Here is a 25,940-nt window from a genome sequence, read left to right as displayed (position 1 = left end):
AATACATCCATCACCACAGAAAGCTGTACTGGACAGTGCCGATCTAGAATGCTAAGGCTGCCTGTTGTGCTCGCACAATCTACAAGGCATATTGCACACTTTACCAATTAACTGGTCACCATGACCTTGAAGAAATGAAAATACATCAACATCGCCACAAAGGAGAAAATATATACTGGCAGGGCAGTCACCGGATGAAGGAAGAAACAAAGCAGTGGGGAAAACAAGCCAGCAGAGGGAAGAAATAGAAAGCTGGAAGAGTACTGGTACACCTTAACACCAGTAAGGCTAAGTCTTGTTACAGAACTAAAATCACTGTTTAAAAATTCAATTCACAACTTAGTTCATGATACATTATACAGAAGATTTCTATTCTATGGTTATAACAACCTGCTATGCGATTAGTTATAAACCATTTTCACAACAAACTATTATGCTCAATTAGAAACTTTCTAGCATTCTCTCCAGTTGTTAACATTTCAACCAGAATAGTGAGTAAATTTACCCGGACATTATTTATAGAAGATAATTTAATCCACAGAATGCGCTAAAATTATTCAGAAAGATACAGAAAAAAGCAATACATGATTAATGAATCCTGAGAATAGGAAAGAGAAAAGGAAATGGGAGATAGCTTTAATAGCTTCTTCTACTGACGACTTGGTGATATTAACCTTACGTAAAAGCTAATTGCTTGACAGTTCTGAGACAAAGACAAACTGTATAGTGTCCATTTTAACCAAAACCTTCTTTGGCTTCCTCAGAAACAGTCTTCTTTTTTCCTCCTATCAACACATCATGTAATATTCTGCCATCTGCAGAAAAGCAACGTTATCATCTTACTCATTTCCTTAGTCTTGGAAATACACCAGATGAAAGTTCAGGCATCCTCCGAACAATGTATCAAAGTGGAGGTATAAAAACTTCCTATATTGCCCTTTGTAATATTCAGGATATAAATACCTACTGTTGTAAGAATTTTCAAAGTGTTAACCAATACAACTGCTTTATCAGAAGTCAGGATCATACATTCTGCTGAAAATGCTATGCTAAATCAGACTGACCCATGGCCTCGGGCATGTACTACCGGGGCATGTGCTACCGATACACAACATCTCTATTTGGAACAGGGTCCAGGGGAGGTCCAGTTCTGTTAAGACTCAAAGTGAGGGGAGGGGCTGGCACTGTGGCGCACTAGGTTAATCCTCCGCCTGCGGTGCCGGCATCCCATGTGGGCACTGGGTTCTAGTCCCAGTTGCTCCTCTTCCAGTACAGCATTCTGCTGTGGCCTGGGAAAGCAGTGAAGATAGCCCAAAAGCTTGGGCCCCTGCACCCGCATGGGAGACCAGAAGAAGCACCTGGCTCCTGGCTTCGAATCAGCGTAGCTCTGGCAAGTGCAGCCGTTTGGGGAGTGTACCAACGGAAGGAAGATCTTTCTCTCTGTCTCTCTCACTGTCTGTAACTCTGTCAAATAAATAAATAAAATCTTAAAAAAAAAAAAAAAGAGTCAAAGTGAGGAGAAAGTCTTTTTAAAGTTTAAAATAATTTGCTGTAAGCACATACAGTCACCTAAGTTACATTTCATGAAAGTTCACTACTGCGATTATAATAAACTTTTGAATCATTTAATTTTATAGGAGAAAGAAAAAAAATCTTTTAACTAGAAAACCAGAGAGAAGGGAGAAAAATGCTTTAAAAATTAGTTTTCAAGTCGACATTTTGCTTAAAACCCAGTATTTTCTAGCAAAGAATGACATTAATTAAAGATAAAGAATATAAAATGTAAGCAGTGAAAACCTAGCACTCTAGGTACTAGGAAATTGTATTCATGTGTAAGTAAAGGATAAAAAAACACTCAAGTGATTTAAAAAAAAAAAAAAAAAAACAGAAATGGGGGCCGGCACAAATGTGGCAGAGTAGTTTAAGACTCCACCTGCAACACCGGCATCCCATACAAGCACTGGTTCAAAACCCAGCTGCTCCTCTTCCAATCCAGCTCTCTCCTGATGATAGCAGAAGATAGCCCAAGTGCTTGGGCCCTTGCACCCATGTGGGAGACTTAGAAGTAGCTCAGAGCTCCTGGCTCTGACTTGGCACAGCCCCAGTCGTTGTGATCTTTTTGAGAGTGAACCAATGGATGCAAGATTTCTCTCACTCTCTGACTCTCTCTCTCTCTCTCTGTAACTCCACCTATCAAACAAATTTTTTAAAAAAAATGACAAAACAGATACTACCTAGAAAGTATTTTAGAAACTTAGAAAGCTGTCAGCATTTTTTGAAAATCACAAGTCTTGATACTCTAATCATGTATGATTTTCATGGTTAAAATGACTTCAAAAGACTGGTTATAATCTTAAGAGGAACTTTCAGGTCATTTAGCTCAATTAAGTTTCAGTATTTGCTAAGTGCCTCAGTACAATTCATGGACACGACACAAGTATCCTAAACCATTTTAACCAGCTATGTTGTGGAGATCGCTTTTAAAAGTAGAAACCACAATACACATCTCTAACTTCAGAAGTTAGTGCTCATTTCTTTCAGTGACTTAAGGAAAAGTATGTTCCACAGTGAATCACTATACTTACCTGTTGCTACTAATGCAACCTTTCTTTCAAGTATTTATTAATATACAACATATTAAGACTACCTACATGTTTTTCTCTGAGCGAAAACAGGGAAAGCATTAAAGGCACTTATGTACTTTCAAGGCAGCAAAGATACACAAAATAGCAAAATTTCAGAAGACGTGAGGGTACAAAAAAATTCTATCTCAAAAGCTGGGGGAGGGGGGTGGTGCACAAGTGGCTGGCCGCTGCAACACAGTAAGCTAAGCCTCTACCTGCAGTGCTGGCATCCCATATGGGTGCCAGTTCATGTCCCTGCTAGTCCTCTGGCAATCCAGCTCTCTGAATATGGCCTGGGAGAGCAATGGAAAATGGCTCAAGTGCTTAAGTCCCTGCACCCGTGTGGGTGACAAAGAAGAAGCTCCTGGCTCCTGGCTTTGGATCGGCCCAGCTCTGGCCACTCAGGCCATTTGGGGAATGAACCAGCAGATGGAAGACCTTTCACTCTGTCTCTCCCTCTGTCTGTAACTCTATCTCTCAGATAAATAAAATTCTTAAAAAAAAAAAAAAAAAAAAAAAAAAAAAAAAAAAAAACTGGGAAGTTGTGAGTATAAATGTGTACAGATAAAGATACTTCTTCAAAAATTATGTCAGTAGGGGCTGGTGTGGTAACATTAGCAGGTTAAGCCACTGACTGCAATGCCAGCATCCCATAACAGCTTCACTTCCCAGCTGCTCCACTTCTGATCCAGCTCCCTGCTAATGGTCTGGGAAAGCAGGTAAAGATGGTCCAGGTATTTGGCTTCCTGCAACTACGTGGGAGGCCGGGTTGAAACCTGGCCCAGCCCCAGCCATTGAGGCCACTTGGGGAGTGAACCAGTGGATGAAAACTCACTCACTTTGTCTCTCCTCTCTCTTTCTGTAACTCTGCCTTTCACATATTTGATTGATTAGTGAAAGGATTCATACATAAAAAGCTATACCTGAGTAGTTGTATTCTGCAATGACATATCTATTGTAAAAACTCAAGTTATTAAGTAATAAAAATGTAGACAGAAGAAAGTATTCAAGAAAACTGTCTCTTTCAGTGAGAGGTGTTTATTGTGAGGAAAAAAGGAGTAAGTCTGAGAGGATTATGAAATTAAAATGTGCACTTATTATCTCAAGTAGATCAGAAAAATATGCTATTAGGAAATTAAATTGTAGACAACAGAAGTATGGACTAAACATATGTACACATATTTCAAAAAAATTTACTGACATTCTGAAGTACACTGAAATATTCTTCAAGCTCAAAACTACTTTACTTAAGAACAAGTTCATTGTCCAATGAAATGAATTTTCAAATGGCTTTACAAAAAAATTCTAGAGTAAATATTTTAGTCTTATGATGCCATCCATTCTATCGGAACAGCTTTCCCTTTCTAAGTTTCTATGTCAGCCAAAAATGCTGCAAATATTCAAATACAACAGATGCTTATAAGCATCATTTTCTGGAAGGCAAAAAAAACCTGAGAATCCACTGTACAACTTCTGATCATCAATTTTGAACTAAAATGATTTCCTTTGGTGAAAACATTTTAAAGGACTAGCTTACCTTCTGACAAATAAGCCAACAAACATCCAAATATTAGTTGTGCCTATGTTAAAGAGAATATATGGGGGCCAGCGCTGTGGCACAGCAGGTGAAAGCCCTGGCTTGAAGCACCAGCATCGCATATGGGCGCTGGTTCTAGCCCCAGCTGCTCCTCTTCCAAATCAGCTCTTTGCTATGGTCTGGGAAAGCAGTAGAAGATGGCCCAAGTCCTTGGGCCCCTGCACTCATGTGGGAGACCCAGAAGCAGCTCCTGGCTCCTGGTTTCAGATCGGCTCAGCTCCAGCCATTGTGGCCATGTCGGGAGTGAACCAGCAGATGGAAGACCTCTCTCTCTGTCTCTACCTCTCTCTCTAACTCTTTCAAATAAATAAAATAAATATTTTTTAAAAAGAATATATGTACATCCTTATTGTTATTTTCTGTAATTCCACCAACCAAATAAACATGGTGGGGGACATGAAATGTCTTCCAAGATGTTAAATGATACTCTGGAGTAATAATTCACATAGCATAGTTCCTACCGAATGCAAGAATTCTTTACTTAGGATTCCTTATTTTCATAGGTTGTTCCTATTCTTTTTAAATCCCTTCTGAATGAGATGAAAGATAACCCTCCCTCAGAAAAGTGCATTCAGATATAATTTAGGATATATATTTTTAGAAGATTCACCTAATAAGAGGTTGATAGTAAAGAATATCTAGTCAAAGTGATCTGAGAGGGAAAACTTCCTTCCAAATGATTAAAGAGCACCAGTATCATAGTTCACATAATGAATCTACAATGCTTGTTGGAGCCTGGGAGTTAGCGGAGACAGGCCTAAACAGCTGTTACTCCTGCTTTACACTGTAGATTTAGTGTCTTGCCAGTATATTCAGTCAGTAATTAGGTGTGTAAAATGTAACCCTTTGAAGCCTTCCTCAGAAATTCACTGCTGCTTGGAAGAACATATGTGTTTGTTCCCACAGGACAAAACAGGGCACAGGTTGATTTGTGAAATTCTGTGGATAAAAATTTATTAGCATGGGGCCGGCTTGGTAGCATAGTGAAGAAAGCCATTGCCTGCAGGGCCAACATCTCTTATGGGCATCAGTTTAGGTCCAGCTCCTCCACATCCAATCCAGCTCCCTGGGAAAGCAGTGGAAAATGGTCCAAGTTAAGTCCTTGGGCCCCTGTACCCACAGTGGCAACCCAGAAGCAGCTTCTAGCTCCTGGCTTAGGATAGGCCCATCTTCAGCCACTGCGGCCTTTTGAGAAGTGAATCAGTAGATGAAAGATCTCTATGTCTCTCTCTCTCTCTGTCTCTGTAACTCTGCCTCTCAAATAAATAAATAAATCTTTAAAAAAGAACTCATTAGCTTAACCAATAAAATACCTCTTGATACTCATTAATGGAAGATAATCTTTCCAAACCTGTTTTACTGTATTTAATGAACATTGCTCCATTTAGTTCTCTATGTCTAAACTTTCTTCATAGTATAGCCTAAACTGAATCTTTTAACTAATTAGGGTAAACGACACATTTATTACAGCATTACACTATAATACAGTCTTCAATTATGAAATGACGATGTCCTTCTTGAATACTATCAAAATAAAAAAGATTGCTTGCCCCTGCCTTCAATCACCACACACTGTCATGTTTCTTGCTTTGCGGCTTCTCCTTTGGCATTAGCTGTGCATTTCTCCTGCTGCCATGACTTCAGCTCTACAAGCACACATCCTCTTCTACTAATTTGCTTCTAATCTGCTGTGATTTACTGGGAAATCAAAAAATTAAGTTTATTAGACTTCAGATACCTTCTATTTAGTAAAGTATAAATGCTTTCATTTGCATTTTCTTGGATGTCATTTCTCTAAAGTTCAGTGGTATCAAGGTACAACAAAATAACAGATCTACAATTTAACATGCACAGCACAACCCCTGCATGAACTGTTCACAGAGAATATGTGACTTTTCTTTGAATAACTATCCTCTTAACAGATTATCTCTGGTTCCGAACACAAACAATATTATAATAGGATTCTAGCTCATGCTTACAGAATTGTGACCCAAACATACATTTAGAGTAATTTTATCGCAAAACAGAGATTAAGAAATTTAGAAACAAGTACAAAGAATATCAAGTAAACACAAATTTCTCCTCCGTTCTTTACAATCTGATATCGGACACAGAAAATACACTATAGTCATAGTACTGAATCATGCGGGAACTAAATTTAAATGGCCCAAGAGAAACTGCCTTTTTTTTTTTTTTTTTTTTTTGGACAGAGTTAGACAGTGAGAGAGAGATAGAAGAGAAACTCCTTGTATTAAAAGTAATACAAACTAGAAAACCTCAAGACCATTGTGCTACCATATAAAACTTATATGCACGTTTTGTTCTTAAAATACTAGTCATAAATTTTTAAAAGATATACCTGATTATACCTTATAAAAGATTAGGTGTAAAATAAAAACCAAGTATAAAACAAGAGGTCAATAGAGCACTTAATTAATGGTGAGAGGTCTTATGAAAGCAATCACTTGCTATGTGACTACATATCAAAAATTATATGACATCACAGCCTAAAGAAGGTTAAAATACACTTTTCTAGATTAGATGTTAATGGAACCTATTTTTCTGCTGGTATTATGCAAGAAATTAGGAATTTAGTTACTTTTTTTTTTACTACTGTTCCACAATGGCATAATTAGAATACCTAATTTATTTCTACATTTAATCATTGTCCTCTACTTTCATTTCATACCATTGACTAACAGGGTTAAACAAGAACAGGATACATTTGCATTGGATACAAACTGGCCTGTTTGAGAATAGTAACTGCAGCACTGTTAAGAATTTATGATGTGCCAGGTATCACATTTTAAGCATCTTGCATGTAATCAACTCCTCTACCCTTACAACAACCTTTAGAGACATATACTATTATCATCTCATTTTATGATGAGGGAACTGAGGCCTAAAACTTTAGGTAAGTAGCTTTCCTAGCATTCCAACTAGAGCAGAGCCCAGAAGCCAACAAAGCCAATTGACTACTCCATGTCACCACATTAGATTACCTTCTTATTTTACTTTACTATTTTAAAGTGCATTTACTAATTCCATCCCTCCACATTACTTACACCAAACACCTTATGGAGAATTCAAAAATATTTCCAAATTTATTAGAATGAAATCTAAACAGGTTTATGTTTTAGGAGTACAGTAAGACAGAATACATTGTCTAAAACATTTCCCTTAAAGTGTCAGAACTGGCAATGCTAACAAATATAAACAATTACTTAAAAAGTATTCAAGACTCTCTGCTGACAAATATAAACAATTACTTAAAAAGTATTCAAGACTCTATATAATTTTTAAGTACTAAGAAGCAAAACAAATTGCTTCCCAAATCCCAAATAAACCTCCTACAAAATCCTTGTATTTAGGTGTGACGAAAACCAACTAACTATAAATCCCCAACACACGTGAGTGGCTTAGTTTTTTTCTTTTTATTCTAAACACAATGCAGCACAAATAAAAATGGCGCCTGTAAGACTTCCTCAGGCAAAAACTCTTTTACAATAGCCCAAAGACTGTTTCTTCCATCAAGGTTGGTGAAAATTTTTCTTTACTTATTTGCTTCTTATTAACATTCAATGAAGTTAAAAGGAAGAAAAGGAATACAAGCAAAAAACCCACAAAAGCTGAAAACTTAGAAAATTGAGTGTAAATTAGTTAAAAAAAAACATACTGAGATGTAAGAAACATCTTCCATGTAACTGTCCCTAAAAGACAACACCTCACATTCCTTATAAAAAGAAAATAACATTTTAAACACAAAAACACAGACTTACTACAGCTCTTGAATATATATGATCAGTACTAACACTTCAACAATATTTTTCTATCATAGTATACCCACTCTTAAAACTTACCTAGACAGTGACTTTAAAAATCAATCTATATTTTAAAATCCAATGGTTTATTGCACATCGTGAACACACATGAGATTTGTGTGATAAATCAGTAAATGCATTTTAGATCTTTAAAAAAAACCAGAATGGTATCCAGGTCAAAGATCCAAGGAAATGTAATTAACTGTATCATCAAGAAAACCTCTTTGGAGATACATTATTCTCAACATTTAAGTTTGATAGACTACTTTCTTTCTTAGGTACTAAAGATCATTTCTTTACATTCTTTGTTAGAGATTTCATCAAAAGAAAAAACACAAGAGAACGTTTACCACAGTACGGGTCTTTAAAATACTCTCTATGAAAGTAACATTCTCTGAGAGAAAATGAGTATTCATGCTTCAGAATGTTTGCACAAACAGAAAATCCAGCTTCACTTTTATTAAGAGTCTGAACATCACTACACCAACAGACTACAAACTTGAAAGCTAAAGATACAGCATAAATAAAGGAAATGGGTGAAGAAGCTAAAAATCTAAGGTGTTGACAAAAGAAGCCATAATTCTTTCCAGTCCATCATAACCAGGACAGAATAAACAAACTATTCTGGATAGAGGGAAATAATAAGAAACAATTCTGAAATAAACAAAGAAACCAACACACACTGACAGAATATAAAATCACTTAACCAGTACTGCACAATTTCCACTAAACCTAAAGAAAGCAAGCTATTACTTTAACCAAAACACCACCATTGTTATAACAGGGGACACATACATCCAATAATGGACACAACATGCCTATATAAACTACAAACCTCAACTTAATAAGCTTTAGGAAAAGTGTGAAGATACAAAAAATGATAATAATAAAATGTTTTTAATGTTTGAAACTTGACTAAGCAAGAAATAAAACCACAGAAAGAGATTTAAAAACAGAGCCAGAGATTCCAAACTACATAATCAGAACTAACACCATAATTGGAAAAATCTTATGTAACAAGCTGAGTGATCTGATTCTGAAAGTTCCACTGCACACACCGTGTAAAAGATGGGGGAAATGGCTTTGGTGTGGCTGCTACTATTGTGTCAGTAGGGGGTTACTTTGTTATTTCCAGTAAAACATCAACATGTGGTATACCTAGCTCGGAAAAGGCAACAACAACAAACTGATATGTTCAAATAACAACTGAAAAAATATTGGTATTTATATAGGAACCTTTTCTAAGATAACTATATCCCTTCTTTGAATAAAATTTGAATAACAGTGAAAGGGATAATATTAACTAAAAGCATACTTTAATAAAATAAATACTACTCTAATCAACAGCACCAAAACTTCAATGACTCCTGGGCAATCTCTTCCTGTGGTTCACTTACCTCCACTGGCTGCATCTTGCTCTTCCCCTTCAGGAAATGCAACCTGGCTTGGCAAGCTATTCCTAGATCGAGTGACTGTCTCTAACTGGGAAGCCCGTCCCAATAAAGATAGCTCATCTAGCACCTCTCCCTCTTTGGCCTCGAGATCTGATTTGGAAGTGGTTAAGGGTTTTATACTTTCAGGGGCCAATAGTCTATTTGAGTCATTCAAGCACGCTACTGTGCCACTGTCCAAGCTCAACACGCGGGCACGAGTCTTAGCACTGTTCGTGCTGGAAGTCCGCCGTGAGGCCCGCTTTTTGCCAGTCCCCTCTGGGCCCAGATGAGCTTTGTGTGTGTGTTCAGAGTCTGTGCCCCTTTCTTTATGAACATGTTTGGTCTTTAGAGCACTGTATCTGCCCTCAGGAGACTGACACGAATGAGAAGTGGTGCTAGAAGAGCTATCGCTGCTGAACTGGTGAGCAGACTGAACGCTTGATGCTCTACTCAAGTCACTTTGATCACTAGAGTCCTCATCGTGGCAAAATATAGCACTATGAGGTTTGGTACCAGAAACACCTCGAAAGGAAATATAGTCCCTATGCCGACTCGAATCAAAACTGCTGGCCCGTTTCTTTCCTGTCCGTCTCCTGCCTGACTTGTGGGCAGAGGCCGTCCGGTGAATTAGGCTGGAAGATTTAGGTCGTACATCCCCTTCCTTCTGCTTTCCACCAGCATCTTTACAAACTTTTGAATCCACTGGAACCGCTGGCTTTTCACTCTGTTCCTCTTTCTTTTCTGCAGTTTTCTCAAGTGGCTTGTCCTCTGGTGATGGAAATTCATTTGCATGAGGATTTTTATTGGCTTCTTCAGACGCAGAGGTGCTAAGAGCTGTCTGGTTGTTCATCTCCTCAGAAGTCTGAGGATCCTTGGCCTCGTGAGCCCCACCATTTGTGCTCCCTTCCAGGGCAGTCTTGTCACTGCTAGTCCTTTGGTCACCAGCACAGTTGCTCTTCTCCTCTGGATCAGCACAGCCTTCTTTTTTCCTACCACTGCTCTTGCTCACTTTCGGAGACTCCTCGTGCTCTGACAAGATGCTCTCTATGTGTGTGGAGCTAGTTTGCTCACTTTTATAGCTGCTGACCGTACTGTTGGTGTCGCGGTCCGTCCCACTACAATAGCTCTCAGTGGACCCACTACTCCGAGTGCTCAGGCTCCTCAAGCTGTCCATGCTTTTGTCTGCCTTCAAAGGTTTGCTCTTCCCACTTTTTGTGGGTGGCTGAGAAATGCTGTTTTTTAGGTCACCAACAAGCCGAAATTCCCCAGATAAACAAGAATTTTCCACCAAGGATTCTTTGGATCCAGAATGAGGCTTGGAAGATTCTAACTCACTAACTGGGTCTAGACCACGTCTTTGCTGATACAGAGGGAAGTCGTTCAGCGAGGTATCTGGAAAAGCCACAGCTGAGCTGGAAGTCCGGGGCACACCTCGTGGCCGGTGCTCTTTCCTGTAAGAGTGTGAATGTAAAGGTACAAGAGAAGCTACTTCTGTGTCACAGGCGCTGGACAGAGACTGATCAATGTGGTGGTGTTGGCTGTGACTTGGCAGGCTCGCTTTGTCGCTGAAGTCCCTGGGTACGTCCTGTCCACAAGAGGATAAGGAAGGCTGAATGGAGATGAAGGAGTCATTGGAGACCAGACGGAAGAGCTTCCGATCAGTTGCCAAATCTATTTCAAACACATATTTGGAAATGTTAACACAGATGCATGATCTATTTTTCTACTGTTTAACAATGGAAAGAATTCACAACATACAGTAAATTAAGGATAAACAATTTCTCAAGCAGTTCACTGAATAACAGTTGGCCAGTCATTCCAAAGAGCTGGTTTCTATTTCACAGCTGCACAAAGAAAGCATTCTACTGATGGAATGAACTGAACTTAGAAATGGAAGTTCTTCAATTGGCCTCCAAAAAGATTATAGACTAGTAGCAATAAAGTCAGAGGCACAAAGGATTATATTAAAAATGGACCTGGATTTCTAGGCAAGCTGTGTCTCAGTTTACCAACCAGATGACATTATCCTTCAAGGCCTCTGTTTCTTTGTCTATAAAAAGACATATCAACCCACTCACTGAGTAGTAGTTAAGGAATGCTGAGTTAATAACATTAGGCGGGGGCCAGCACTGTGGTGTGCCGGGTTAACCCTCCACCTGCAATGCCGCATCCCATATGGATGCCATTTCATGTCCCAGCTGCTCCACTTCCAATCTAGTTCCCTGCTAATGGCCTGGGAAAGCAACTGAAGATGGCCCAAGTGCTTGGGCCTCTGCACCCACATGGGAGACCAGGAGAAGCTCCTAGCTCCTGACCCCACTGCGGTCATTTGAGGAGTGAACCACTGGATGGAAGACCTCTCTCGTTCTCTCTCCCCTCTCTTTGTTTTTCTGCCTGTCACATAAATAAATCTTTTTAAAAATGAAAAAATAAAAAAATTGAAGTAAAAAATTAACATTATGTGGCACAATATCACCAATAGTCATTATTTTACCTAAAACAATACTAAATCCTTTTGAAAAATATGATTATTTTACAAATCAACAAAAACCTACAGCAACCAGGAAAAGAAAATAAAAATGTTGACCAATGCCCAAATAAGATTATGATACGATGAAATATGCCTTTCAAATAAATAAATCTTAAAAAAAGTTAAGGCAATCTCTAGAATGTACCATGAAATTATGATTTATAAATGGCCTGTTAGGCTTTATCTTATGTTTTAAAATTTTCAAGGCAAGTAAAATCCATGCTCTATATCATTTGCACAAAACAGTTATCACTGTATTTGGCTTCTCTTACTACCAAATTCTCTTAATATCAAAGCTTGAAAGTTAGCATTGCATTTACTGTTTCCAGTAATAAAAACAAAAAGCTTCTCATTATAATCTCCAATATATTTATGGAATGGAGTGATATTCACATTTCCACAATATGAATTTTAAAGAGCAAAAACTCATGTGAGTAATTTATTAAAAATTACTGAATCTAATGTACAACAAAGTACTTTTTCAAAAATGGTACTTCTCAAAACCAGTGTCCCTTCTAAGAAATTAATAAAACATAACTTTAAGTTTTTCATTTTAAAAGACACAGCCAAACTTACATTCATGCTCTTTTTTTAATGGTGCCAAAGAAATATACCATAAAAGGTTTAATTTTGTCAGAAAGAATTTTAGGTGGTTCTAGGAAATTTTCAAGTAAATATGCTTCCTTAGGCATTTGTTCTTACTAGTACCAATATATTCAAAGTCTACATTAAAATTAAGAAGTTTGAATCAACACAGAGAGACACTACTTTTCATCCAATTAAAAACTCCTTTCAGTGACTGTTGGTAGTGAGCCTCAGGTTAAGAAGGGTTCCCAGGGTCATGGCGTAGCAGATAAAGCCCTCAACTGCAACACTGGCATTCCGTATGGGCACCAGTTCAGATCCACTGCTCCACTTCAGATCCAGCTTCCTGCTAGTACGCCTAAAAAAGCAGCAGAGAATGGTCCAAGTGTCTGGGCTCATGCTACCCACATGGGAGACCCAGATGAAGCTCCTAGCTTGGCCTGGCCCAGCCCTGGTATTCCAGCCATCTGGACAGTGTATCAGCAGATTGCAGATCTCTCTGTATCTCCCTATCTCTCTCTGTAACTCTTTCAAAAAAAAACAAATAAATCTTTTTTTAAAAAAAAAAAAGAAAGGGGGGTGGGGAAGTTTGCATGTGGCATGATTCAGCAAAGAAACCTGGTGATTTGGCCAAAAGCCTTGAAAAATATTCTTACCATTTGATTAGTTAATCTATTTATAAAGAATTATTGTGAAAGGATAAAATCAAATATACGTGTAAGATTTTAGCACAAGATTGCCATTTCAGATAATTACAAAAGTTCTTAAAATACAAAATTCCTGGGGCTGGCGCTGTGGCGTAGCAGGTAAAGCTGCCGCCTGCAGTGCCGGCATCCCATATGGGCACTGGTTTGAGTTCCAGCTGCTCCACCTCCCATCCAGCTCTCTGCTATGGCCTGGGAAAAGTATTAGAAGATGGCCCAAGTCCTTGGGCTGCTGCTTGGGAGACCCAGAAGAAGTTCCTGGTTTCTGATCGGCACAGCGTCGGTCACTGCGGCCAAAGGGAGAGTGAACCATTGGATGGAAGACCTCTCTCTCTCTCTCTCTCTCTGCCTCTCCTTCTCTCTCTGTGTAGCTCCAGCTTTCAAATAAATAAATAAATCTTAAAAACACACACACACACACAAAATTCCTCACAATGTCCAATAAAAATGGCTGCATAAATTATGTGGTATATTATATAGGCACTAAAAATGTTTCCAAAGATTATGTAATAATTCATGTGAGAAAACACATAAAAAGGTAGCACTAATACAAAAAAGAATGATTCCAGGTTAATAAGTTAAAATGGGCATTAAGTATTCATATGTGCATGTTTTTATGAATGCTCAAGGTGATATGCCACATTTATTTATTTATTTATTTTTCATTTATTTAACAGGCAGAGTTATAGACAATGAGAGAGAGAGACAGAGAAAAAGGTCTTCCTTCCATTGGTTCACTCCCTAAATGGCTGCGCTGATCTGAAGCCAGGAGCCAGGTGCTTCTTCCCAGTCTCCCATGGGGATGCAGGGGCCCAAGCACTTGGGCCATCCTCCACTGCCCTCCTGGGCAACAGCAGAGAGCTGGACTGGAAGAGGAGCAACCGGGACTAGAACGCAGCACCCATATGGGATGCCAGCACCACAAGGCGGAAGATTAACCAAGTGAGCCACGGCGCCGGCCCTTACGCCATATTTAGATATAAAAGGAATAGCCTTGATATGTGCTATAACATGTAAGTGAAAGAAGTCGTACACAAAAGAAATAGGCAAATGCAGAGACACAGAAAGACTGGTGGTTATAAGGTACTGTTGAAGGAGGAAACAGAGTACAATGGGTACAGGTATCTTTCTTGGGGAGATGAAAATGTTCTGGAATTAGAAGTGCTCATGGGGGGCCGGTGCTGTGGCACAGCAGGTAAAGCTGCCACCTGCAGTGCCAGCATCCCATATGGGTGCCAGTTCTAGTCCCAGCTGCTCCAATTCCGATCCAGCTGGGAAAGCAGTAGAAGATGGCCCAAGTCTTTGAGCCTCTGCACCCACATGGGAGACCCCAAGGAAAGCTCCTGGCTCCTGGCTTCAGACCGGCACAGTATCGGCCATTGCAACTTAACTGGGGAGTGAACCAGCGGATAAGAGACCTCGTCTCTCTCTCTGACTCTTCTCTCTCTGTGTAACTCTGACTTTCAAATAATGAGTAAGTCTTAAAAAAAAAAAAAGTGGTGATAGGTGCACAATCTTGTATATACTAAAACCAATAAATTTAGTAATATAGAAGGGTGAACTTCATAAATGTAAATTTTATTGCAATAAATAATAAGGAAAAAAGCAATACATCAAAAATGTGGCACAAGGGGGCCAGCACTGTAGGGCAGCAGATTAAGCTGCCACCTACAGCACCAGTATCCCACATGGGCGTTGGTTCGTGTCCCAGTTGCTCCACTTCTGACTTAGCTCTCTGCTGATGTACCTGAGAAAGCAACAGCAGATGGCTCCAGTCCCTGGGCTTGTGCTACCCACATGGGAGACCCAGAAGAAGTTCTTGGCTCATGGCTTCAGCCTTGCTCAGCCCTGGCAGTTGAGGCCATTTGGGGAGTGAATCAGCAGATGGAAGATTTCTCTCTCTTTGTATCTCCTTCTCTCTCTAACTCTTTCAAATAAATAAATCTTTTTTTAAAAAGTGTGGCAGAAGTACTTCATACTTAACAGTGTTTTCTAAAGGTAACATATCACTTTTATAAACAAAAATGTATTTTCCTCCTCTCTTCTGGACCATCCCCCCCATCATATACAAACAGAGTTATTTCTCTTACAAATCTTAATTTTCCCCCTTATGCTCACTTCCCCTGGTAGCTATTACCTGAGATCTCTGTCCCTTTATACAAACTCCCCCAAAGCAGTAGTCCAGCAGTGGATATTGTGGCCTATCAGTTAAAATACTAACATCCCATATCAGAGAACGTGGCTTTGATACACAGTTGTGGCTACTGACCACAACTTTCTGCTAATATGCACCACAGGAGGGAGCAGATGATAGTTCCAGTCCTGCTACCTACACTATAGGCATTTGGGAAGTAAACTAGCAGAAGGGAAGTCTCTCCATGTCTCTCTCAAATAAATAAATTAACTAAAAAATAAAATAGGGTAGGCTTTGTGGCACAGCAGGTTAAGTTGAACCTGGGATCAGGTCCTGGTTCCATTTCCACTTCCAATCCAGCTGATGTACCTAGGAAACACATGGTGGCCAAGGTAATTGGGCTCCCTTGTAAGAGAGGCTCCTCTGCCTGACCCAGCCCCAGCTGCTGCGGGCATTTGGGGAGTGAACCAGCAGATGGAAAACCAATCTCTCTTTCTCTTTCTCACCATTCTGACTTTTGAATAAATTAATTTTAAAAACATTTAAAAATGGGGCCAGCGTTGTGGCACAGCAGGCTAGGCCTCCACCTGTGATGCTGACATCTAATGTGGGCAATGGTTTGAGGCAGGACTGCTCCATTTCCAAACCAGCTCCCCACTACTCTGCCAGGGAAAGCAGGAGAAAATGGCCCAAGTCCCTGGGCCCCTGCACTCACACTGGAGACACAGAAGAAGCTCCTGGCTTCAGACTGGCTCTGCCCTAGTCATTGCGGCCACTTAGGGAGTGAACCAGCAGATGGAAGATCGCACCCCCGCCCCCCTCCCCCCTGGTAACTCTGCCTTTCAAATAAATCTCTTCTAAAAATTTAAAAATATCACTGCCTTTGATTTTTCTCCAATTATCTTTTAGATGGACTGTACTCCCACTTCATTAAGACTGTGCCTATCAAGGTTACCAATACCCTCTACAATGTTAAATCCAATGGTCAAGTCTCAGTCCTCATGTCATTTAAACTCTCAGCAGCATTTGGCAAAGTTGATCAATCCACTCTTGGAAGGCTGGGATACAACAGTCTCAATTTTCCTTCTATGTCACAAGTTATTTCTCTTCAGGAATTATTTCTCTTCTGGAATTAAACTAGAGAAGCTCAGGCTCAGTCCTCAGAACTTTTTGTTTCTCTATTGACACTGCCTCACTTTCAGATCTCATCTAGTTTTCTGAACCCATGAAATGCTAACATTCAGAAATACCAACAATCAATTTCTCCATATTCCACCCAGACCCTGTGCTCATACTGGAGCACTCAAAAGTTCTGATCTTGGAAGGGAAGACATAAGTGAAAGCAGGCAGTGACACTGTAGATAACCCCTTCTTAGATGCTGAAAAGCACATCCCCCACATCCTAAACTTTCTCCCAATTATCCTGAATCATGTAGCAAAACAAATGTCAACTAACCAACCAACTGCCAATCAACTAACTAAAGGTCACTGTCCAAACCAGAGAACCATGAGGGTTTCAAAGGATAGTTAAGCCAGAATGAAAAACTGCCACTAGGTGGAGCCAAACCACAGCCAGGACCAAGAAGAATTTGGATCAGGAACTCCAAGCCAGCTTACTACACAGGCTTGCCCTGTTAGTTCATGAACTGCATAATAATTCAACCTTTTATTTCACATGACTTACTTTTTGTGGGGGGGCAGAGAGGTAGCATTTATGCACTGATAATTCCTAAATTTAAAACCCCAATTGAGACTTGAGACTTGAGACCTGAAACTCATTGCCACTTATAGATCTAACAGCACCTCACAGCAGATATGACCAAAATGGAACTCCCCCATCTTATCATCTATATCCATATATATCCATGTATCCCCATCCATACATTTGCTCCTGTTCAGTACGCTCCATCTTCTCTGTCACTTAGCCCAAAAGCCCTCGAGTCCTCCATGAGTACTATTCCTCCTGACATATCCAGATCCAGCAACATATCCTCTTAATATCATCTACACACACACAGAGCCAGCCTACTTCTCCCTATTCTGATCTGTGTCCTGGATTTTTTCAACTACCTGTTAACTGAGCTCTCTGCTTCAGCTTTTGCCCCTTTTAATATATTCCGAATATAGGAGCCACAGCAATTTAGTTAAATGGAACACAACCTGATAGCAGTTCATCATCTCACCTGGAATTAATAGAATTAAAACTATTATCTTTGAAAGATTTTTAAAATTTATTTAAAAGGCAGAGTTAGAGAGAGAGGAAGGCAGAGACAGAAAGAGGTCTTCTATCTGCTGGTATGCCCCAGATGGCCACACCAGCCAGGACTGGGGCAGGGAGAAGCAGGAGCCAGGAGCTTCAACCAGGTCTTCCATCTAGGTTGCCAGGGGCACAAGGACTTGGGACATTTTCTGTTGATTTTCCCAGGCCATTAGTAGAAGGCTGAATAGGAAGTGGAGCAAACCATATGGGATGCCAGCATCACAGGTGGTGGTTTTATATGCTATGCCACAATGCTGGCCTCAAAACCCTTGTCTTTGAAATGGCTCATACGACGATTCAGTTTGGCCTCTCACCCTACCCACACCAGCCAAAAAACCTGATAGGTGTGTTCCTACTTTAGGGCTTTTGCTCTTTCTGTTCCTCAACATGAAGTGAAGCCCCTGATCTTCAAATAGCTTGACAGTTCACTCCTTCCTCAGGTCTTTGCTCTCAGTGTGGTTTTTCCTGCACCACTCTAACATCACAGTTTCTCCAGCCCCCACCTATCTTCTGTCTCTTTTTACAAACAGACGTACCTGACCTACACTTTTAAGATTCCATACTGTGGAATATACATGAAGATAGACAGGTATGCTTTGTATGGAAGCTACACAGAGGCAGAGATTTTGGTGCTGTGGCATAATGGGTTAAGACACTGACTATGGCGCCAGCATTCCATATGCGTGCAGGTTCGTGTCCCAGCTGCTCCACTTTTGATCCAGCTCTCTGCTAATGTGCCTGGGAAAGCAGCCACAAATGGCCCAAGTACTTGGGCCCTGCACCCACATGGGAGACCCGGAAGCAGCTCCTGGCTCCTGGCTTCAGCCTGGCCCAGACAGACCATTGTGGCCATTTGGGGAGTGAACCTCTCTGCCTCTGCCTCTTTTTAACTCTGCCTTTGAAATAAATAAATAAATCTTTTAAAAAAATAAAATAAACAGTGCCAGTCACTAATGAGTACTTGAAAATATGTTAAATGTTAACTAAATATGTGGAAAGTGTTATGTGATAAAAGTAAATTATGTAACTATATGAAAGAAGTAGTACAGTATAATGATTAAAGCGTAATTCAAAACTAGATTTTAATTATAGGTTTGCCACATTGTAGTGTGTGACTTTGGGCAAGTGCCATGTAACTTTCTAGCATATAACATGCTCATCTGTGAAGTGAGGTTAATAATGGGGTCAACTTCTTTGTAGTAAAGATAAACGGGTAAATGTTTATGAAGTACTCAGAAGAGGACCTAAACCAGCAGTTGACAAACTAAAGCCCACAGAGCCAGATCTGGCCCATTTTTTGATTTTGTAAATGAGGTTTTAGGTGCATTATACTGCCTATGCACTTACGTGTTTATGGCTCCTTTCACTCCACAAAAGCACAGTGGCTGAATAGCAAGAGAGACATATACCTACACATCTAACTGGTCCTTTACAGAAGAAGGTTGCCAACCACCATCCTGGACAATAGTAAGTACACAGTGAACGTAGACATCATTATTTATGTTAGTGTGCAGCTGCAAGGGTAGGTTTGTGCATACATAATTCCCAACCTCCCATACTTACACATGATAGTTTCCAGATACAAAATATATTATGACCCCTAAATGTAGTGTCATCACAATCTCTAGGACTTGTTACTAAGCTGTTGAGACAATTTGATGGTTACATATTATACAAAGGGTTATTATAATTTCCAAAGTGTTTTTAAAAGTATCTATAAGTATACTTAAAGATAAGTAATTGTAATACAGAAAAGAGAGTCACAATGATAAACTTAAAATTCCAAGTACCAATAACAAAATACCCTTGTAAAAAATGGACTCAGTTAAAATATTAAGTTAATGGGAAAATGTCAAACTTTAGTTACTTATTTGTAATCTCATAAAAACGTTTCATGATTAAGAATAGTTTATCAGCCTGTATGCTCACCAATAGGCTAATAAAAATAACAAGGTTATAACAGGGTAAAAACAGAGAAAGAAGTTACTAACTCAATTCTGGTTCACTGATAATTTGAAACTGAGAATAGAAAGAAGAGATTTACATGCTAGTTTATCACCAAGCTGGGCTAGACACTCCAACCAACTAAAGGAAGAACAGTTCTTACTGCTCTTCTCATACTCACCCTGGGGCATACAGTCATAAAATTTCTTTTTCCATGTTTATTTGGTAGAACATGTATAACTGAGCTCTTGTAGGCTAAAAGCACGTGTAATTCTGTATTACTATTATCCCAATAAATCACTTTAACGTTTCTAAAGATAACCATACTAAGCTAGAATGAATCTCTGCCACAATGTGAGTTGCATTTTCTACAAGTTCACCCTAGTCCCCCACATTATAATGTCCCAATGAAGAATAATGTTCTTACCCTGTTCTTCACTGCCTTCCTTACAAAGACTAGAGCTCTGGCCCAGACTTAAACTGATATCATCAGAAGTCTTAGCGGTGTCTGTATCTCCTACAAAGTTAAAAGAAATATGTGAGCATATTATATTCAAAGTAAAGAATGCAATATGTCATAGCCAATGGAGAACACCAAGGAAAATGGTACATGCCAATGAAAGCAGTGCTTGTGAATCCAAGGATACAATAATGGAAGATGCACTGAACTAATAAGAAGGATCATGGACTATAAGAGCACATAATTAACCCCACACTACAAAACAAATAGTATGAAAGCTTCATAATGCTAACTAACAAAATTAGTTCCTTAGAAATTTAATTCTAAAAAGAAATGCAGGGGGTCGGCGCCGTGGCACAGTAGGTTAGTCTTCCACCTGCGACACCAGCATCTCATATGGGCGCTGGTTCTTGTCCTGGTAGTTCCTCTTCCAGTCTAGCTCTCTGCTATGGCTTGGGAAAGCAGTAGAAAATGGCCCAGGTACTTGGGCCCCTGCACTCTCGTGGGAGACCAGGAAGAAGCTCCTGGCTCCTGGCTCCAGATCAGTGCAGCTCTGGCCTTTGTGGCCATTTGGGGAGTGAACCAACAGAAGGAAGACCTTTCTCTCTGTCTCTTCCTCTCACTGTCTGCAACTCTACTTCTCAAATAAATAAATAGAATCTTAAAAAACAAGAAATGTAAATAACATAACAACAAATTTCCTGAGGAAATTCAGAAAGCTAAAAATTGGAGGGGAAAAATAATATGAAGTATATATGAAGCACATGTATTAAGCAAAAGGCAGGAAAACACTTTAAGCTTTCTTACTGTCTCATTTACACCCACATTTGAAGGTTTCACATCAAATTAATTTGGCGTAAATATTTGGTGAAATAGTCAAAAAACCACTTGGGACATACACACATCCATCAGAGTGCCGGGGTTTAAGTCCCAGCTCCATCTCAATTCCAGCTTCCTGCATTACCCTGGGAGGCAACAGGTGATGTGTCAAGTACTGGAGTCCCTGACACCCATATCAGAGACTGGAACTGTGTTGGGCTGGGGCCAGCCTTAGCTGTGGTGGTCATCTGAGGAGTGAAACAGTCAGTGGATGAAGATCTTTCCCTGTCTCTCTGCATTTCAAATAAATAAATTTTAAAAATTTTTAAATTATTATGAGTTTTCCCTCAGGCAAAGAAGTCTCTTACAGGGAGAAGCTTCATTAAAAGTTCAAGGAAAATTCACATCACCTTTTAATGCCATTGTCCATGAAATTTTTTGAAGCCACTTTATAGATTAAGAACTGAGGGGAACACCACTAAGTATTAATTAGTAAGATAATTTTATCTATAAAAATGTTTTAAATAATTTTTCATTACATTTGAATGTATCATGCTGCTATTTTTATTACAGCCAAACGTGAAATGGAAAGGCAAAGGCAAGTTTCAAGTTAGATCATTTCTACCTTTAATAGTTGCTGCTGTTCCAAGACGAGAGGAACCAGATCCGATCTGAAAACATGACAGAAAGTAAAAATAAACTTGTTAAAAGTATGGCTATATATCATTATAGATTATAGACTAGCAAGATTATCAAAAAAATTCTATTATCAAAACATGCTTATCAGACACTTTATCAATATTAAAAGATACCCATTGAGCATGGTCCATCTCTGCCACATGGGCTGTCTGCTTCAGCACGTGCTGTGTGTATTTTACAAATGTGTTGAGATGCTGAGCCCCCGACCGCTGGATACTTCCAATCTCAAGCAACTCATCTCCTGCACTTCTTGTAATTTGTAATATTTTATCGTGTTCATGTTATAAATGAAAGCAAAACCAGACACTGAGTCTATCTAAATTAACTTTATACTTCTTAGCTATATAAGGGAAGGTTAAAGGCCAAAAGAAATTGATATATGCTACCAAGTGCAACATGAATTTTACTGTCCAACTGTTGGTGCATCAATTTGTTCTTAGCGCCACACAAAAGTAAGTACTTCTTTGAAGATGGCTATAGCATTTTAAAAGGGCAAAAATCTACGGCACCCACAAAAATAAGTTGTTAGCACAAAGTACAAAAGAGAAAACAAAAATCTGATTGCTGAACTGTTAGTGTATGCATCCAGCCATTATTTATTATACTACCATAAAACTCATATAAGTAAATACCACAAATTCCACATATTCAGGATACCAGATATAGCAACATGACAGCTATCCTAACATGTTTCTTATGAATTCAAAGAATAAAACAGTCAGACAAACTTAGCATCATAAAATAAAATCCAGAACATCACATGGGGCGAGTGAGGGTTGCAGTGACTAAAACACCTGTGTCCCATACCCAAGAGCCTCGTCTGTCTTCAGCTTCCACTTCCTATCCAGCTTCCTAGTTACACCCGCCCTGGACGGCAGCAGGTGATGGCTGAAGTACTTGGGTCCCTGCCACCCACATGGGAGACCCCGATTAAATTCCTGACTCCTGGTTTTGGTCTGGCCCAAGCCTACATGTTGAGGGCCTTTGGGGAGTGAACCAGTGAAAGGAAGCTCAATCTCAATCTCTCTCTCTTCCTCTCAAATAAAAAATGAAAATTCAAATAAAATCCCTTTAAAAAGTGAGCTGTTTCCTAGACTCTGACATTATGCAGAGGTTTTTTTACTTCTAAATAATGGAAGGCCTGACATAATGGCTACTAAAACCCAGCAACAATTTTCTCACAAAATTCAATGTCACACACTCAAAGACCTTTCCACTAGCTATGGAGTCATCCACTCAGAAGGCAAGCTGGAGTAACTGGGAGACACTCAGGATGAAAAAGGCAACTGTAGCAGGAAAACTCAGTGGAGGCTACACAATATGAGGCTTCAGCACACTTGTACAGTTACTGTATTAAGTTAAAAGTAAATGCTACAGAGCCTGCGCTGTGGAGAAGCAGGTAAAGCTGCTGCCTGCAGTGCCGGCATCCCATAGGGGCACCGGTTTGAGTCCTGGCTGCTCTACTTCCAATCCAGCTCTCTGCTATGGCCTAGGAAAGCAGTAGAAGATGGCCCAAGTCCTTGGGCCCCTGCACCCACGTGGGAGACCTGAAAGAAGCTCTTGGCTCCTGGCTTCTGATCGGCATAGCTCCGCCCATTGCGGCCAACTGGGGAGTGAACCATCAGATGGAAGACCTCTCTCTCTCTCTGCCTCTCCTCTTCTCTCTTTGTAACTCTTTAAAATAAGTCTTTAAAAAAAAAAAGTAAATGTTACATGACAGACATTAAAGCTGGCAAAAGCAGATTTACTTTCTACTTAATGCTCCTCAGTTAACAGCATGAACACTGAAAATTTTGAGCAAGCTCTTTTTTTCTTTTTCCTGGACTGTTTAGACCAGGGATAACTGTAGAAAAAAATACTATACCTCTCCAATGCAATTAATGTAAAGGTCATTAACAGCATAAGCCAAGAAGCTAAATTTCCAAAGAGCAACTACTACAGCTGAATTGAGCAGAACTATATACCCAGGAAAGGGTATGTGGTGTGTGCTCAGCAAACATGTACTTAATTAATGTGAAATGTCAGTTTAAAATAAGAATACTGATGAGGCCGGCGCCGCAGCTAACTAGGCTAATCCTCCGCCTTGCGGCGCTGGTACACCGGGTTCTAGTCCCGGTCAGGGTGCCGGATTCTGTTCTGGTTGCCCCTCTTCCAGGCCAGCTCTCTGCTGTGGCCCAGGAGTGCAGTGGAGGATGGCCCAAGTATTGGGCCCTGCACCCCATGGGAGACCAGGAGAAGTACCTGGCTCCTGCCATCGGATCAGCGCAGTGCGCTGGCTGCAGCACACTGGCCGCGGCGGCCATTGGAGGGTGAACCAATGGCAAAGGAAGACCTTTCTCTCTGTATCTCTCTCTCACTGTCCACTCTGCCTGTCAAAAAAAAAAAAAAGAATACTGATGAAAGATCATAAGCAGTCAGAAAACTAAGAATCAAAACAATAAATGCAAACATCAACTGACTGTTACAGGCATGAACATAACAGTGAGCACTATCAGGAGAGGGAAAAGGTAAAATAAAATAGCACAGGTTCCTACCTGGTTGCTTGGATCTAGCCCAGCATATGAATTTCTTGAACTACAACCAACTGGGGGTGTGGCCTCACGAATGAACTCAGACATTTCAATCCCTCCGCCAGGGTCACTGTGGAGAAAAACAGAGCAACTGTCATGATTCTGGCACTTATGATTTATTTCTTTATTATTTCTTAAGTTATACCTTTTCCTATAAAACTTAGAGGTTCTGATTTTTAATACAGCAAAGAGAAGTAAAGAATGAACATTCTTCATTTATAAATCTGATAACTGTTCTATAACCATATCATTTCAAAATATTTAAAACTCTTATCCCAAACTGTACAAATCCAACATCAGAAACTAACCTTAATTACAACTACAGTACAGTAAATATTTTATGATATGTGCCATAAGACTACTCTAGCAAAGAAATGATTGCCTTTGTTTCCCAAGAGCAAATAGAAATTAGTCAACTGCCAACACAGAAAGTAATCAGCATTACTTTAACTGACTGAGCTGCAGGACACAATGATGAACATACAAGTATGAGAACAGTACCAGCATCCCATATGTGTGCTGGTTTGAGTCCTGGCTGTTCCACTTCCAATCTAGCTCCCTGCTAATGGCCTGGGAATGCAGAGGAAGATGGCCCAAGTACTTGGGTCCCTGCACCCAAGTGGAAGACCCAGAAGAAGCTTCTGGCTCCCGGCTTTGGGTCGATCCAGCTCCAGCCATTGCGGCTACTTGGAGAGTGAGTCAGCAGATGGAAGATCTCAATCTCTCTTGATCTCTCTCTCTCTGCCTGTCCCTCTCTGTAACTCTGCCTTTCAAATAAATAAATGAATCCTTAAAAAAAATCAACTAACAAAAACTATTAAAAGCTGGCTGAAAGAAGGGAGGCAAACTCATGATAGGATTGAAACTGCATCCTGACACATCTAAAGACATCCCTCATAGAAAGACTTCTCAATCACATGAGTCAAAAACTCTCTTAAGCCTGACTGGCTGGGGCAGTCAAAAGATACAGACAAAACAGAATTTGCTTCCAAGTATATCTTTCATTTATCATGACAGCAGTTTGAATTCTAGTATTTTATTATTAATTATTAATGGCCTCTAACTATAATGTCCTTGTTTGCTTAATTGGCTCCTAAGTCTACACCATTGACTATAATTAGCTATCTAATGTTCAATAATGAACCTAGCTTTCTAACTTGCTCTTCATTTATAAAAATAAAAATAAACCACACTGGGAGTGGGGTGACTATAGTTCATGTAACTGAGAGAGCTAACAGGCTCCAAACACAGGAAGGGATAGGGAAATGGAATGGCTCATTGCCAGATTTGATTGGCTTACAAAGGATATTATGCATTCAACCCCACAAAAATGTACAAGCACTACATGTTAATCAAAAAACTTTTTAACAGGGACCTGCACTGTGTTATAGCAGGTAAAGCCATCACTTGTGACACCAGCATCCCATATGGGCACTGGTCTTAGTCCTGGCTGCTCCACTTCCAATCCAGCTTCCTGCTGATGGCCTGGGAAAGCAAGGCCCAAGAGTTTGGGTCCCTACCCACCATATGGGAGACTTGGATGAAGCTCCAGGTTCCTGGCTTCAGCTTGGTTGCTATTGCAGCCATCTGGGGAGTGAACCAGAAGACAGAAGATCTCTCTCTGTCTCTCCCTCTCTCTTGTGTAACTCTTTCAAATAAATCACATCTTTACAAAAAAAAAAAAAAGGCAAACCAAAAACTCTTAATGAAATAATTTAAAAACATAGGGGCCAGTGCTATAGTGAGTTAAGCTACCACCT

General features: G+C 39.9%; 1 protein-coding gene across 12 annotated transcripts in view; it reads right to left on the bottom strand.

The window, feature by feature from the left end:
- PCNX1 (pecanex 1) overlaps positions 1 to 25,940 on the bottom strand; it is a 188,341-nt gene that overhangs the window by 113,127 nt on the left and 49,274 nt on the right. For all 12 annotated transcript variants that reach the window (XR_007911684.2, XM_051826049.2, XM_051826054.2 and 9 more), the window contains 4 exons: positions 24,145 to 24,250; positions 21,537 to 21,582; positions 20,060 to 20,149; positions 9,440 to 11,146 (listed from right to left, as the gene is read on the bottom strand). Coding sequence is in view for 11 of the 12 variants with exons in the window: in XM_051826049.2 (XP_051682009.2) it covers positions 9,440 to 11,146; positions 20,060 to 20,149; positions 21,537 to 21,582; positions 24,145 to 24,250 (1,949 nt within the window). In the remaining variant the exon portion in view is untranslated. The remainder of the gene's footprint in view (positions 1 to 9,439; positions 11,147 to 20,059; positions 20,150 to 21,536; positions 21,583 to 24,144; positions 24,251 to 25,940) is intronic.

This window comes from Oryctolagus cuniculus, chromosome 20 (assembly GCF_964237555.1).
Source record: "Oryctolagus cuniculus chromosome 20, mOryCun1.1, whole genome shotgun sequence".
Classification (NCBI taxonomy): domain Eukaryota; kingdom Metazoa; phylum Chordata; class Mammalia; order Lagomorpha; family Leporidae; genus Oryctolagus; species Oryctolagus cuniculus.
This window is presented reverse-complemented; position numbering and strand designations above follow the sequence as displayed.